This window comes from Mya arenaria, chromosome 11, assembly GCF_026914265.1.
Source record: "Mya arenaria isolate MELC-2E11 chromosome 11, ASM2691426v1".
Lineage (NCBI taxonomy): Eukaryota > Metazoa > Mollusca > Bivalvia > Myida > Myidae > Mya > Mya arenaria.
Window position 1 is genome coordinate 69982616 of NC_069132.1, and position 18023 is coordinate 70000638.

The 18023-nt window shown below is 33.7% G+C and overlaps 1 protein-coding gene across 5 annotated transcripts in view; it reads left to right on the plus strand.

Annotated features, from left to right (window-relative positions):
• Window positions 1-6471: 6471 nt before the first annotated feature.
• Window positions 6472-18023, plus strand: part of LOC128209589 (HHIP-like protein 1) — a 37173-nt gene continuing 25621 nt past the window's right edge. For all 5 annotated transcript variants that reach the window (XR_008257030.1, XM_052913683.1, XM_052913685.1 and 2 more), the window contains exons 1-2: window positions 6472-7646; window positions 16356-16441. Coding sequence is in view for 4 of the 5 variants with exons in the window: in XM_052913683.1 (XP_052769643.1) it covers window positions 6600-7646; window positions 16356-16441 (1133 nt within the window). In the remaining variant the exon portion in view is untranslated. The remainder of the gene's footprint in view (window positions 7647-16355; window positions 16442-18023) is intronic.

Genomic DNA, 18023 nt, shown 5'->3' on the forward strand with positions numbered 1-18023 from the left:
TGAAACATGGTCAGAATGTTACCCTCAATAAAATCTTGGACTATTTCGATATTGGGTCATCTGGGGTTAAAAACTAGGTCACCATGCAGGTCAAATTAAAGGAAATGCTTGTTAACACTATAGTGTTCACATCTATGACTGTATCTTCAGGAAACTTGGTCAGAATGTTAAAATTAATAATCTCTAGGTCAAGTTCGAATCTGGGTCATGTGTGGTCAAAAACAAGGTCACCAGGTCAAATTGAAGGAAAAACTTGTTAACACTCTAGAGGTCACATTTATGACTGTATCTTCATGAAAGTTGGTCAGAATGTTTAATTAGTGTATATTTATTATCTTTAAGTCAAGTTTGAATTTGGGTCATGTGCAGTCAAAAAATAGGTCACCAGGTCAAATTTAAGGAAAAGCTTGTTAACAATGTAGAGGTCACAATTATAAATGTTTCTTTATGAAAGTTGGTCTTAATGTTTATATTAACAATCTCTAAGTCAAGTTTAAATCTGGGTCATGTGCGGTCAAAATCTAGGTCACCAGGTGTCACATTTATAACTGTATCTTCATGAAAGTTGGTGAGAATGTTTATATTAATAATCTCTAAGTCAAGTTTGAATCCGGGTCATGTGTGGTCAAAAACTAGGTCATTAGGTCAAATCATAGGAAAAGCTTGTTAGCACTATAGAGGTCACATTATGACTGTATGCTCATAAAACTTAGTCAGAATGTATATATTGATTTAGCTCTAGGCAAAGTTCTAATCTGGGTCATGTGTGGAAAAAACTAGGTCACCAGGTTAAATAATAGGAAAAGCATGTTAACACTCTGGAGGCCACATTTATGACCATAGGTTCATGGAACTTGATCATAATGTTATTCTTGATGATCATAAGGTAGAGTTTGAAACTGGGTAACCTGAGTTCAAAAACTAGGTCACGATGTCAAATCATAGAAAACATTGTTAAAACACTATTGAGGCCATATGTTCGACTTTATCTCTATGAAACCTGGTCAGAATGTACTTATTACAGCAAGGTAAGGTTTGCAACTGGGTCATCCGTGATATTAAAAAAATCATTCGTGATATTAAAAAAAACTTGGTGACTAGGAAGGATCTAACCCCCTGTCACAATTGCCTTCGCCCTGAAAACACTTTTTTCACGCTTTAATTGGATCAGGTGAGCGATACAGGGCATTCAGGGCCCTCTTGTTTTATTGTGTATGTCAATCATATAAGCCTACATGTGCGAAATATATCAATGAAATATGACTTTTTTCGGCCGTAATGCCGTCTCTTACAAAAATTAAGTGAATAGAATTAAGATTATTATTGGTCATAAAAAAAAACTTGAACTCAAAAACCAATGGGTCATGATAATACTAGTAAAAAAATAAATGAGTATCGGAAACGGAGCTCTTTATATATCTAGATGTTTTCATAAAGATGAAGATTTTTATTTTTCCGAGAACGACACCAGAAAGGTATGGCATCTTTCATTATGTACTTTTTGGCGTTTCGTTACCTTTTTTAGGCCACAACAAATTGATCATTTGTTCTACGGATTTTGCCCAAAAAAAGTAGGAGCGAGCGAGCGAAAAAAAAAAAAAAAAACTTTTTTTTTAAATTTAAGGCAATTCAGAGGCGAGCGCAAGGCGAAAAATAAAAAAAAATTAAAACGTTTATTTCTTACTAAATTTATCATGCAATATCAAGAAATGCTTTTTAATTGCAAACATAGGTTCTTAGTTTAAATATAAATGAAAAGGTTTTGATTGTATCACATAAAAATCTGTCTCAATATATAACAAATGGCAATAAGATCCAGTGCTTTACTATTACTTAAGACACTGCCGATTAAATTGCGGGACAACACAATTGAAGCAGTATTAAACAAATCTGCAAATGGGGCACCGGTCATTATATTAGAGCAGGTGGTGGAATAAAGATGTTTCCCTTCCAAGACCTCGCCTTTACCACGAACCAATGGTTTATAGGTCCGTGCCTTGAAAAAAAAAATCATGACACCCTCCATAGCTTCAATGCCCGTAAGAAACAGGCCACTTTAATAACAGGCCACTTTACTACAAATCGATCAAAGAAAACAAGTGGATAAGAACAAAGAATTGACAAAATTAAAACAGTCATTTTACTAATGAAATGTTTTATTTTCTGATTTTACTGAGGTTATTTTTATACTGTACATGTATGTGTAATGCACTAGTCAATTGTAACCACGACCCCCAAGGTCCGGGGAATAGCGGGGACTTTGACTTTCGGTCCAGCCAACCCCGGATAAAACCAACGGTACTGCGGGGCCACCTGGAAGGCGAAAACACGGCCCATTTCACCGGCTATCTCCGGTATACCCCCGGTCCTGGGTGGGGGGCATGGTTACAATTGAATGGTGCATAACCGATAAATACAGACTGTTTCTCAAACATTTACAAGTCCTTCTATTTTTATCAATTACGAGTATAAAACTGAGAAATGCATTTTAGAATTTAAAAAATAACTCACGAAAACATGTTCATTTGTTGTAAGTCGAGTGTCCGTGTATTTTAATATAAGTTTTGCACTCAAAATCTGATTTAGTTATTATTTAACACTAAATTTTGAGTACAAAACAATGAATTACTTAAAACACACATAAATAATTATTGCCTTCGACGCTGTGAAACTGTTGTTGTTTACTGAAGACTATAATCCATTGACTATGACACTGATTTTCAATTAAAAATGTGTATTTTACATAATTAACGAAAACTGAAAGTACCCTGCAAATTACCGGAAATAGATAACAACGGTGCGTCCTGCAAAATATTCCCGACAAAAAAGACTGTCAACAAATATCGGCTGTTTTGCGGTTACCCGGACCTGATTTTGTCCTGATACAAGGAAAGTTTGCTCGCGGAGAATGTAAAGCATGGAAATACCTTCAAAAAAAGGCGAAGTCGACGTTGCAGGTTCAAATTTTAAGTAAAAAAACTTCAGAAAATAGAGGAAATTCAGAAGTAAAAAAAAAAAAAATAATATGCGCGGCCAAATAGTAAGTGCGGGCGCAAAAAAAAGTTATTATTTTTTTTTTTCGTTTTTCGAATTTTAGGTGCGGCAAATCCGACGAACAAATGATCAATTTGTTGTGGCCTTATGGGTGAAAACATCTCTGTATTGAAAATAAATCGTGTTAGTCAAACAGTGCAAATCTATTTAAAACTGTGCATGGTTCTGATACTCTACTACCAAAAAGCTGCACTGACTCAGGGATTACCCAACAACAATAAAACCAAAAACAACCTCTATTTAATGTCGAACAACCTCAAGCCATTCGGACACGTGTCATGGTGGCATTCCTCTGGTTTACCACGGCCGAGTATCTTTTTTAAAGATACTTCTTGTATAAATTGAGGAGGGGATGGGGTGTTATTCCTCGGGTTTACCACGGCCGAGTATCTTTTTTAAAGATACTTATTGAATAAATTGAGGAGGGGGTAGGGTGTATAATAAATTAATAATATTAATAATTGTTAACGACGGGCTGTCAAACTGATGGTCATATATTGCAAAAATGAAAATCTTGCGGCAGACAACATTTATTTTCGTTTTGGTCAAAGCCAGTCGAAAGACCTCGGCCATTATCCAACAGAATTTCAAGAGTCTATCTCGAAGCTTGCCGGAGATGGCCGAGTTGTAACGATGTTCAAAGGCGGCGCGTGAGAAACGCCAATTGGAGCACATGCAGTGGCTTGATGGCAAGAGCTCATAAAAAGTCATAATAAATCAGTTCAACTAGCCAAAGTATATTTTACATACATGAGCGTGCTGTTGCCAGATGGGTCACGCGCAACAAGGCACAATTTCTTATTTCTTTACTGTATTTTACATGAAAATGGCCATTAAGAGCAATGGAATATATGATAGTATACGCCCTTTATTCAAAAATGAAAACGCATATTCATTAAAACGCGATTTTTTAGAGGATCTACATTGTATTGGCGTTAACATTGATTTGAAGTTGATACGCGTCTTGACGTCATTATACAATGTCGCACGACATGTACGTTGGTGAAATGTACAAAGAAAATCACAAATGGATTCTTTTAGGTGTGCGAAAATAAACAATTGTATGGTTCTTGTCCGGATTGAAAAACCTGATCCTCGGGCACGCTGCGTTTTCGATAACTCGACAAACTTCGATACCGGCTTACCTGTGTCGATTTTTCTATCCGGACCCGAAACACATGATAGATATACGTTAATATGATAATTATAAATATTGTCTGTGTCATAACATGGTTTCGCATAACGGTCGGAGAAGTAATCCTTGTCCAAAATTACAGCGTTACATCGTTCTACAACAGTCCGTCGAAGTTGAAATTGTGGCAAAGGATTGCATCATCAAAATACATGCAAATCTAAAATATTTCACACCTGTAGAAGTAAAAATTAGCATAGTCTTTTATAGGCTTAGAAATATATTCATATCTTTTCTGTTATTTTTTTTTATAGAAATTAGTGTCAAATACTTGTTTTTTAACAGCGGTTGTGACCCGTGGTGACCCATGGGAGAATTCCTATGAAGTCACGTGATTCATCACCCTGTATTTGTCATATTTATAAGTGAGTATAGTACAGTTCTTCTTTATTATAGCGTCGTCCCTCTCATAGAAGTGTCAGTCCGCTGAACGTATGAGACACCTTGAACAATGAACATATTTACATCCGATTCATTTATGCCGAGCGCCTGGCAGGAAAGCCATTTGTTCCCATTATTCAACTAGCTGCGAGTACATCAGAACAAGTCCGCAGCAGGGCTTGGACGTTCATTCAATTGGTAGACACTATCACTGTGATTTACTATAACAGAGAAATCCCGACATAAAAACATATTGGAAATAATTCCAATGGAGCTGATTTCTTAAACAATTTTAAACCCAAAGAAACAGTTTATCTTATTAAAAAACGAATAATTAAAAATAGAGTACGTACAAAATGTAATATGAACTCTGATAACAGTGAATATAATTTCCTACTTGTGTGTCCATTCTTATTGTGAACCTTGAATAACGCATCTGCCTTACTTTCAATCACGTTGGACTGTTTGTACGTTATTGCCAAAAACTAAATTTATCATTAACATGATTGCAATTTACTTACCGTAAGTTAAGACGAGGATGTTCTATCAGAATATATATTGATAATCAGATGTTTTGCAGTAATGATAAAGTAATACACCTGATCAACTATAACCATTTTATTTGCATACTTTTATCCTTTAAACAATGCTTAATTTTGAACTATTGTAAATAAATATACAATCATTATTTAGCGTGTTTGTTTGTATAATGTTGATGGCAATGTTCTTGATGCATTTCCCTCACACGTATCGATTTTGTTTAATCATATTTTATTGCTCTTTTGTAAAGAATTATTTTGCATACAATTTACATGTACATTTACAATCAAATAAAACAAAAAGAACAAATTGGTTGGGCTACAAGTCATTACAACATTAGTTTCAGCCCTTCCCAGGCGTCAATATAGCGTCAATGTCGTTTAAATCTATAATTAAACGTAACTAGAAAAAAGAGGTAACGTTAATTACTTTAGAAAAAAGAAGAAAAGAATTGGTTGCTACCAAAAGAAAATACAATGTAATAACATACCAGACCGTTTATATCGTGATTGAGGGTGATATCAAAAGAAACGTTTCGTTAATTTTATGTACTTTAGAACTTCAATAAAAAAACACACTATTTTCATCGACTGTGTTATCTTCTATCCCAAATAATAATTTAGATGTACTTAAAGAGTGAAATATTATAGTATTTCGAAAAAATAACACGCGTTCTTCGCCGTATCTACTACATTTAAAGAAATAATGTTCTGCATCTTCTGTGCCTTGTCCACAGTCACAAATAGGAGTATCACGAAGAAAGTTTATGTGGAGATGTGCATTAAGGTTGCTACAAGCATTTAGGATTCTTGTATGGTGTATATTTGAAATTCTGTCCCCGATCGATTTGACGATATATAACGAAATTTAGCTAATCTCGCTATTTCAATCCTTGTCGCCCCAGCGTATTCTTATATGTTATGAATACGGTGGGGTGCTGAGGATTGCTATGTTATGTTGAAATTTATATAAAGTTCTCCCTATTAAGTGTTCTTTAAAACCTTTCTGCGGAATAACCAAAACGATATAAGTGTAGCCATATATAGGATCGTGTTACCTTATATAGTAGCATTTATATTAAAACATACAAATAACATACTCATGTTCGAACACGTAAAACATATTGAAAGTCACAATTCAGGGGCAGGCCACTACGTTACCTTGTAGAGAAGAAAGCGTAGACTAGAATGTTAGTTGTTTATAGCCTTATGAACATTTCTCGTGATTTATCATTTTACAGCGCACCGGCTAAAACTGCGCCAAATGTCAATTCGACCATGACAGCTGTCAAAGGATCAAAGCAAGCCAGGTAAAGTAGAAGTAATTACTGGCGATTCGGTTCACTGCAAGTCAAGTCTTGCGATGTAGGTTTATAATTTAGAAAGCTGGTGTTTGTGTGTGTCAGTGTTTATATAACACGCAATCCGTCAACATGGGACGCGCGTGCAGAAAATTAAATGTTATCTGGTGTTCTGGATTGTTGTTCTTGGTTTTGATAGTCGCTAAGATAAAATGCCATCCTCAATGTTTGGATTCTAGACCACCTTTTAAAGGGGCAGGTTTAACATTTTGCTCGCAGTATCAGGACTATGGATGCTGTACTAGTCAAGACGATGTGCAACTGAAAGAAAGATATGATAGAATACAACAACTTATTCCTCCGGAAAACCAGCAGATTTGGACTGATTGCTCAGAGTATGCCAAAACTTTCGTCTGTCAAGAATGCTCTCCTTATGCTGCTCATATTTTTGATGCCGAACAAACCACCAAAGATATTGTCGTTAAACCGAGAGCCTTTCCTGGTCTATGTAAAAACTACTGCAGCACTTTCTATCAAAAATGCAAAGATTTTGTGAAATATTACATGGATGAGGCTGGTAGCGGCTATATGGAAGAGGCTTTGAGATTAACCGAAGCTTTATCAAGTCAGATGGAATTTTGTACAAATGGCACCAAGTTGATCGATAATGACTATTGCTTTCCGGAGCTACTAACAAACCCAATACTTAATGGGAACATTACGATTGAAAAAGTAACACAAGAAGGTTGTTTATGTTTAGAGCCTATGAGTACTGTTTTTTATAGAAATCCTATTTTTCTGAAGCATGCAAATGACAGTTCTAAAAGAATGTTTGTTGGCGAACAGATAGGGCTGGTGCATATAATGTACCCAGATGGTCGTGTATTGGAGGAACCATTCTTAGATTTAACATATGATATCAAAACAACAAGCTCTAAGGGCGATGAAAGAGGAATGCTTGGAATGGCATTTCATCCAAACTATATCAATAATGGGTTATTTTACATTTATTATTCAACTCACATAAGTGATTATGAACAGATTCAGAGCGGAGCAGACCATAAAATAAGGATTGAAGAATTTAAGGTTCGGGATGACAATCCTAACAGTGTTAACACCAGTTACAGCAGAGTCATCTTGGAGGTCTATGAACCATATTGGAACCATAACGGGGGAGAGGTAATCACAGACATTTTTTTAATGTTATTAAGCTTTATTGCAAAAACACCTCTATGCTTTGTTTATCAATTTAAGGCATTTTCACCTGAACAAACTATGGCCCGGTTTTGCAGACACCTGGCCCCTATATCACAAAAGTTATTGAGTCATTTCTCAGTCTCAACCACATAGCCGCATAGCATGATTCAAAATTTTATATGATTTCGTTTACTCATTCTTAAAGCTCATTATCTTATAGATTATGTTGAAAACAATATTTGGTCAAATTGTGCTTTAGAATTAGAAATAACAGTAATATTCTTACGAATATTGAGCAATGATGTTACTGAAAAAGAAAAACATGAATCCACAAGAGATTGTGTTTTTAAAATGAGTAAAACAGTAGCAAATTTATACTGTATATAAATGTGGAAAAATGTGTTGAGCTTGAATTTGAGATATGACAAGAATTTTTGTGATATTGGTGCGTCAACTATGCTGTACAGTGTATGTCTCCCTTCTATAAATACAAATCTCAAAAAAAAATCATGCACCTATCATTATGGTTTGCCTTACCTAGTGATAATGTGCATACATTTCTGGTGATTTTTTTTTATCTGGCATAAAAAAGGTCGACATCAGGAAACTGACTGTCCCTGCCATAATGAAGCCCTGTGCTAGCATTACTAGAGGATACTGTGGTGTTTTCAACTGAATAATGGGTTGAAATTCGCAATTCCTAAAAGTTCATGTTTTTCCCAAAAAATCAACTCAAATGTCACAATTCCCCAAAAATTAAATCAGATGAGGCTTTGCTTTTTTGTTTGAAATATACCCACTACTGCATTGTATGGTTAATTCACTATTTATGCATTTTATCTCTATTTTTACAAGTCTAAAGGCCCCATTCACAAAAAATGGAAATAACCCACTGCATATACAGTTTATCCTACTTGTAAGGCCTAAAAAAAAATACATTCGGTTCGAGTTACCCGACCCTACCTACGGAATAGGCGCCGACCCTACCGTTTTTATAGTCAGTTTTAAAAAAAAAATGAAAAACTAAAAAAAAAAAATAGTTGCTTTTCAATATGTAGTTTAAACCTTAAATGCTTATACAGAAGATAACTTTATAACTTTAACACCATTATCCAATGATGAAAATGATATTCTTATATAAAGCCTAATAAAAAAAAATAAAAAAAGCCTACCTACCCTACCTATTTTTGAAAAGGATGTAACCCTAACCAATATTTTTTTTTTTAGGCCTAAGTACCCATTCTCAAAACTAATATATTATTTTTATCATGCTACTGTCCACACTCTTAAAAAAATAATGCAGTGTTGTTGTTTTTGTCCTGAAAATTTCAACCCCATCTCAAATGCTAAAAACACTTTTTCTTAAATGTTATAATCAAATTACCAATTTTGAATGTCTTTGTCAATTAAAAAGGGACCAAATGGACTGAAATTGGTTATGTATAATGGAGGTGATTTTGCATTCTTAAACCATTATCACATTTGTTCAGTTTTCCTGTTTTATAATTTTTTAAATCTGCCACTCTCATAAAATTGAATGTTTCGACAACTTTTGTTGTTGTCTTGGAACGAGCCATTTTTTGAAAAATTGCATGGAAACCAGTTAAATAAGACTGCTGACTAAAAAATCAGATCGCAGGTTTTCATGTTTATGTTCAAAATTGATGGTTTATCATTTTTCTTAAAGTATTAGTAACCCTTTCAGCCATTAATTTAACGATTGGTGACAACAACCCGAGATGGTAAAGAAAGTGTCTGAAGTGAAAATGAACACGAAAGAAGAATTCTGTAGAGATATTAAGTACTGCAATGTGTGCATGAGCATGCATGTACTTTGATAAGGTACATGGTTGTTTTATGTTACAATACAAAGCTAATATTGTGCGCACTGTTTTCCCATTTAAGAAAGCACCATGCCCCTATTTTGGACCACCCTGCCCTTTTTTTGGCCCACCCTGCCCTTTTTAATTCCTGGCTAAAACACTATCATTAAACATTAATTATAGAAAGGTAATATAAAAGTCTGGAATCTGATCTTTTGCCAGCAGCATCACATGATAATATATATTTACGCCAACAATTGGCTCATTCCAAGACAAAAAATAAAAAAAAGTTGTAAAACTCTGTAGGAGTGCAGTTTTAAATCATTCTTGTTAATTGCCATGCAAGTCAAAATGAGGCATCGATCCCAATCAGAATTGCCCTGGCCCCATTCCCAAAATTCTAAAAAAAAGCACACACACTGATCTGTTAACAATGATTCAAATATAAATGTGGCCAGTTAACACTATGTTAAAATCATTGGCAGTTAAAGTTTCATGAGGATCTTTATAGTTATGCCGTAGGAAAAGAAGCTGATGTTAGTATTGACATTAATTGATTTACACTTGAGATTTATTAAGTGAAATGATTCGATACATGTAGGTTATTGTTCATGTATTATAAATTAAACTAAATTATTCCTATAGAGCAACAGTGACCATATGAATAAGTTTGATTAATTTGTTATACATGAATTTGAACCTAGCAATGTTATGACTAACAAGTATCCTTAAAGATCACTTAGCCTATTAAATTATTTGATACAATCATGTAGCAAATAACCAGAATGGAGTGCATGGTTGGCTCTGATTGGCTTGTTTTTAAACGATTAAATATAAATAATTATATGCACATGATGTCAGTATAATATTCAATTGTGATTTAATTAAAGTTAATTAAACTGAGGTCCACCAATTGTTTTACAAATGTAGTCTTATGTTACAATTATATGACAAGAAATACCCATGGGGGCAAATTTTCCCCACCCCCAGACTTTTGGCTTGTTTCTCCCGAAGGGTATAATTTACCAAAGCATGTATTTCTTGTCATACAATTGCAACATAGGAAAGACTTGATATAGCGTTTATATGTACATATTAACATATTATATGCTTCTGAAGTAAATTTGCCAACTGGGGGGGGAGGGGAATTTGCCCTCAAGAGTAAATCTTGTCATGTAAGTACAAAAATAAACATATTCCATGACAACAAATTCAGTCCCAATTTGTTAAACATTTATTAGTCATCAAAGCTAAAAACAATCATAATAACTGGATAGAACTAGCAGGATCCTGAACAAAGCGTAAATTCAGGTTCACTTTAAAGGGACTTGCTCGCTTATATGTTTGCAACATTTTTTTCACCTTTCTCGAAATTGAGTTATATTGCTTACATTTTTTTTAGCAAACACCTGAGAGATACTGATTTAAAAATATAATTATGAAGATTAACCCTTAACAAAATTAATTTAAACAAAGAATTTCTGTCACAGTTTAAATAATTATTAACAATACTGTGCACTGACTGTGAAGCTGTAATTTAAACTTTTGATAATGTTTTATCGTTTTTTAATGTTTTAAAAAATCATTGTTTTCCATTTTTTACTCATAATATAAAAAATGATATCTGACTATATAAAACATGAACGAGTCCCTTTAACTTACTGTTAGACTCATGATGTGCGTTGTAATGATTTTGCAAAATCAAATGTCCTATGTCAGCTAACCATGTCAAGCAAAAAACAATTTGTCGTTTATCAATTTACTAATTATAGCATTGACGTGGATAATTACTTACGACGTAACATGGTTGCACTCATTCATTAACTTTGGCAGACGTGATCCAAGTCAGCTTTGTAATTATTGGTTTACGAACTTGTACATTCATTTGTCAATACGTGTCTACGCTTAGAACAGTTACATGTATAATTAATGATGTATATTCTGAGCCTTTGAGAAATAAAAATCAACCATTGCTCATTGACAATAGTCGATATATATATATATTGCAAACAAGACTGTGAAAAACGCTGCAAAAAAATCAATATTTGGTTTTAGAAACTGCAAATAAACATAAACACTTAGAAAGCTCCACATGCATAATTTATTATTATAACTTCTTTAGTAAGAGTGGAATTGTTAAAGAAATGGATACTGGTAATTAATGCAAATATTAAACTGTTTGTAGTAGACATTTATATAGATTATAATTGTTATAGTTATGGTACCCGCAACACCTGAGTTATATTTAGATTATACATGAGCCCTTTATCGAAAAAGTATTGGTTGGGATGATCATGCAATTTTGTACCACGTTGTCAACGACTCTGTTCAATAACAGCACCCAGTATAAGGGGAAAGCTTTCTTAATTATCAGCACAGTAGTTATATAATGGTTAATTAATCACTGCCATTCTATTTGTAAATGTTTCATTATAGGAGTTTATTTGTAGACAAAAAACAAAACAACACTTTCAATGCAAGACTACTTTTAAGGAGTAAGACCCACTTTCCCTTCGTGGATATAGACATTTATATAGATTGTATATTATAATGGTTTATTACCGCCATTCTATTAGTTATAACGTTTCATTATGGAAGTTTATTTGTAGACTAAAAACAACAACAACACCTTCGTACAGTACACTCAACGAGTAAGACCAACTTTCCATTTCCCTTCGTGGATTTTGTCTATCGCGGCCAACACAATGAATTTATCGACTGTCCGCGTTCCTCAGGGTTTGAATTTAAGGCCCTCGGAGGGTGATCAGTCGACAAAGTTCAAATATGCTATTAAAACTTATTGGCATGCTAGAATATTTATAGAAAAAAGTTTCATCATTCTATTATTTTCTAAACTGTCACATTTCAAATTTACATTTGTATCTGTACATTGTGTACTTCAATACAGAAATCCTCTCATTGAACAGAAATTATCACAGATTTATTTTGAAGTTATCAAGATTACTGGGTTACAAAAAGCCTTAAAATATATGATTTAAAGCAAAGCCTCATGTGTTGACTGAATACAAAACAATGGCTTTTTTACAAGCTTGGGCTATATTCAGGCTTGTAATAATTTGATGATGGATTTGTTTATTATAATTTTGTGGCCTCACAGGGTTTCAAAAAGTTGCTGAATTTGTATCAGTAGGCCGAAACCATTAAGTACAAAAAACTTAACCAGCTATTCTCAGTTCAAAGTACAAAGTCAAGTGTCTCAAGTGTGTAATACTTTATTTTGATGATGTTCTGAAGATTTACAGTAAGCTTGGGATGCTTAAGAAAATTCAATGTATACCTCTACAGGTCTTTATTCAAGGTTTGTTATAGGGCCCAATAAATTGGTTTGGCTAGGGCAGGCCTTTTTTGCCCATATCTGGGAAAAAGACCTTAGAAATATTAGGAAAATTTGCGTCGCGAAATATACCATTTTGAGAAAAATAACCCCTTTACATAATACATTGGGATATTTTACAGTTATAGATCATGTTTTCCTGTCTCAAGCAAATGAGGAAATTATCAAATATAAATTTCTTTTCCCTTTCAAAGGATCTTAAATAGCTGAAAATATCATTCTGTGTAAGTTTGGATATCAATTGCAATAAATCATGACAGTTAATTATCTGAATGTGATGAAAAATGATTTCCAAATTCAATAATCCCCAAATCTTTACATCACACAATTCATTAGAATGTTGAATAATTACAGATAAAGGCTTTCATTTTATTATCATATTGTACATATTTTATTGCTTTTCAATACGTAGTTTAAAACCTTAAATGCTTATACAGAAGATAACTTTTACACCATTATCCAATGATGAAAATGACATTCTTATATAAATCCTAATAAAAAAAAGAAAGAAAAAAAAAAAAAGCCTACCTACCCTACCTATTTTTGAAAAGGATGTAACCCTAACCAAACATTTTTTTTTTTAGGCCTAGGCAATAAGCCTATATTTCCAATAATAAAACTTTGGATAAGAACGATCTTGAGTAAATAGCTTTCCTTTTATAAATAATGTAAATTCAAGCCAACTCTACACTTAATTTTGTGCTTCATATTTGCAAATAAATTATTTTCATATATACAGAGTACCCTTTTTGTTAAAGATATTTATGTTATTTATAGCAGTAAAGACCACTAACCGTGAACAATAAATTAAGATTTTGCACCTGACTAAAATATGTGTATTTCAAAATTGTGCCATTGTGATTATGATTTCATTATTAAGTCATGCGTTCATTTCATGCTTAATGCTTGAATTGTGATTGCTCTCGTACCCTATTTCTGCCCAACCCCTCAAAACTTTCAATAAATTGGCACTGTGATGAGGCCCGTCATGTGTGGGGGGTGCTGGTCGGCTTCTGTTCCTGCCCTGGGGTGAGGGGCAATGAACCCTGTTTTGCTCCATACTATATGAATCCTGCATGCATACCTGATAGGTTGAACATCTGAGGGCCAGTATTCAATATTGATCTTACCCTTTTCCTTGCCTCAAGGGTTCCTTTCACAGGATTGGTCAGCTAAATATACAGGCCAATCAAAACACTTAGTTTCTTATCTTAAATTAAAGTTCAATCTAGTAAGTTGCATATATGGAATACCAGATCGTTAAGTTTATGTTCTAATTTTTTACCGTATCTATTTTTCTTATCTATTATGCAAAACCACCCTCTTACATTATGAAACTCAAACTATTTAAAGCTTTCAATATCATGATGTGGCAATAATAATGTTCTAGTCACGTACTTGTCCATATTAAAAGCAGTTTAATACATGTTTATAATAATATCAAAACCATATCAGATTACGTCTGTGTTCTTCTTTAAAATTATTTAAGGTTATCCATGCAATACAATGTCATATTTATACTAACAATTGCTACTTTGAAGTATGTATTTTTTTTGTTTCAAATACTTGTAATGTTTTCACCCAGAGCTTCGTATCATATAGGCATTATGTTATTTTAAAGAAACAAATAGAATTGCTACGTAATCATTGCACAATTTTTAATTATTACCTTCCTTAGATATATCATATCATAGTGCACCAGTCAATTTAAACCAAGGCCCCCCCTCCCGGCCCAAGGTCTAGGGGTATACCAGGGAAAGCGGTGGTTTTGTTTTCGCACTGAAAATAGCTGGAAATGGGCCTTACCTAGGATGTCCCCGGCGTGCGGAGGTATTTGGTGTGGATTTTACTAGCAGTTTGTCCCTGCAGGGTGGGTTTTTTATCCGGGATTGGCTGGACTGAAAGTAAAAGTCCCCCCTATTCCCAGGGCTTATAATAGAGACCTTGGTGAAAATTGACTGGTGCAATTAATAGCACCATCATTATTAAAATGATGTTGTACAAAAATCTATGCAAAAAAATATATTATATTAAATCAATGTAAATTTAACATATAAATAATCTAAATGTCAATATATTGTATCTAAATGCGCTAACTCATCTTTGCATCCTAATGATGGATGGTTTACCTTAAAAAAAAAACACACATGGGGGAAATTCAATCCAATAATCATGAAGGTAAAGGGTAGGTATAGGTTAATGTTCAAAAATGCACGTTTTAGGTTTTGTTTATATTTTGTTAATTAAGTTATGTCACGTTTACAAAATATTTGTCAATATGTTTGTGTTTATTTATCATTAATTATAACATAATATTTATCATGAATGATTGATTAATGTTTCAATTTACATAGAAAAACCTCATGCCTTTTTATGAAAGGAAAATAATCTTCATTAGGTGTTAAATACAGGATCTTAAATGTCAGGGGCATAGCTAGCCCTCTATTTATGTGGATTCATAAAATGTGTCAGGGATGTCCGGAAGCACGCCTCCTCAGAAAATTTTGTAAACCATGGTGCATTCTGAGGTGCTTTTTTAGTATTGGAAAATGGAAGGTTTTAGGTTACTTGCGTATAAGCAGCTACGCGCCTGAATGTCATTTGCGATTTAATTCAAAACTTTATGAATCAGTTAAAAATAAGTTAAGGATAGATTATAAAATGCTGTCCTCTGGAGATGGTTCCATCATGGGTTAATGTACTATAACATTTGGTATTTTATGGCAATGAAAGTAAGATTATTTAATGACATGGCAGACACATTTTATGCCAAAAATGAATATTTTATTCATTTATCAGGATGTTATGTTGGACTCGAAATTAGTAGGGCAAAATTTAATTAATCAATGTCAAGTTGATTATAATAATAAGTATTGTAACATTATACTGCTCTAAGTTATATATTACTTAGGAAATACACATTTGTTTTACTACTTATGAGACAATGAATGTCTTGTGATTTTTCTAAATAATAATGTGGAAAATATTTATAAAAAATGATTTTTTGTTATTTAGGAAAGAAGTGTTATTTTAATATGCAAAAAGCTTTAGGCAAAATTACTCTAATTTACTCAGCAGAGAAAGAGATACTCCTTTTTCGTTTTCATCCTTTAAGATTTTGGGTCCATTCAGCATAAATGCTTCAGAAACCTTGTAAATTATCATATTTATATATGTAGCATAATGTTATAAAAAGGCTTTTTAGCAATTAACCACTTGTTTTTTTTATACCTCTTGGTGCATTTTATACTGCACAGTTTTGCACAGATAGTTCAGCTCTTTATCTATATAATTTAAACAATGAAAATCGAAATTCAAACTATGTAGAAATTGATACCGGGTAATCCTTGTAGCAATTTATGATCAGTGCAAAATCTGGCTAAAATCTTTCCTGTGCAAATGGCCTATTTTGGATGTCATATGTGTGTCCAACAGTATCATTAAATTTCCTCCAGGACTGAGGAGTATGATCTTTTATGTTTTTAATTATAAAATTGTAATGAACTATTTCAGATTTTGTTTGGAGACGATGGGTACCTGTATTTGTTTATCGGGGACGGAGGGATGGCTGGAGATCCGCTCAACTCCGGCCAAGACTTGTATGTATCTATAAAAAATCCATCAGTCTTATTAGTAGTCAAAATTAGCGTAATGCCTGCACTGGTAAAATGCTTTCCGCTCTTGCTCAAGTTCTGGCTTTTGTGCATCAGGGCTTGTTCAAAAATGTTATGCCAAGCAGTAATATATGAATTTGTGCTTAACATCCATAATAGTACTAATTTCGATGACTTTATGACGATAAAAAGCATACGTTTTAGTAAATGAAATTATAGAAAGGCAATCATTAAATTATTAAGTACTAACGCTTAATCATTAAGAATTTTGCAGGGTTTTAAATGTTGCCTAGCTATACTGCCAGTCATTCGATACACAATTCCTGCATCAGGATTTGCGATGACAATGTATCAGACAATGATGCTTCATTCTAAGACATTTGAATAACCTGAAGTTTCTATGGTGAAACAGTACTGCTTAGTCTCACCAAACATTTATTGTAGAGATAAGAAATACCAGGGACACCCAGGAACCAAGAAATAATCAATACGGGACACTCAAACGAAGAAATAAGTAATACGGGACACTCGAACCAAGAAATAAGTAATACGGGACACTCGAACCAAGAAATATGTAATACGGGACACTCGAACGAAGAAATAAGTTATACGGGACACTCAAACCAAGAAATAAGTAATACGGGACACTCGAACGAAGAAATAAGTAATACGGGACACTCGATCGAAGAAATAAGTTATACGGGACACTCGAACCAAGAAATAAGTAATACGGGACACTCGAACCAAGAAATAAGTAATACGGGACACTCGAACGAAGAAATAAGTAATACGGGACACTCGAACGAAGAAATATGTAATATGGGACACTCAAACGAAGAAATAAGTTATACGGGACACTCAAACCTCAAGAAATAAGTAATACGGGACACTCGATCGAAGAAATAAGTTATACGGGACACTCAAACCAAGAAATAAGTAATACGGGACACTTGAACGAAGAAATAAGTAATACAGGACACTCAAGAACCAAGAAATAAGAAATACGGGACACTCAAACCAAGAAATAAGTAATACGGGACACTCAAGAAATAATAAATATGGGACACTGGAACCAAGAAATAAGTAATACGGGACACTCGAACCGAGAAATAAGAAATACAGGACACTCGCACCAAGAAATATGTAATACGGGACACTCGAACCGAAAAAAAAAACAGAAATAAGAAATACGGGACACTCGAACCGAGAAATAAGTAATACTGGACACTCGAACCAAGAAATAAGTAATACGGTACACTCGAACCAAGAAATAAGTAATATGGGATACTCGAACCAAGAAATAAGTAATACGGGACACTTGAACCAAGAAATAAGTAATACGGGACACTCGAACCAAGAAATAAGTAATACGGGACACTCGAACCAAGTTATGGAAATTGTACAATGATTGCTTCAGCACATTTGAATAATTTCAATCATGAAGGTTAAGTGAATGACATTACTGATTTGTACCTCGTTGTCAAGGACAACGCTGAATAACTGGCATTTGGTATAAATGAAAAGCCTGCAATTTATGGGTACATGCATGCAAGTAACTGGACCGTTA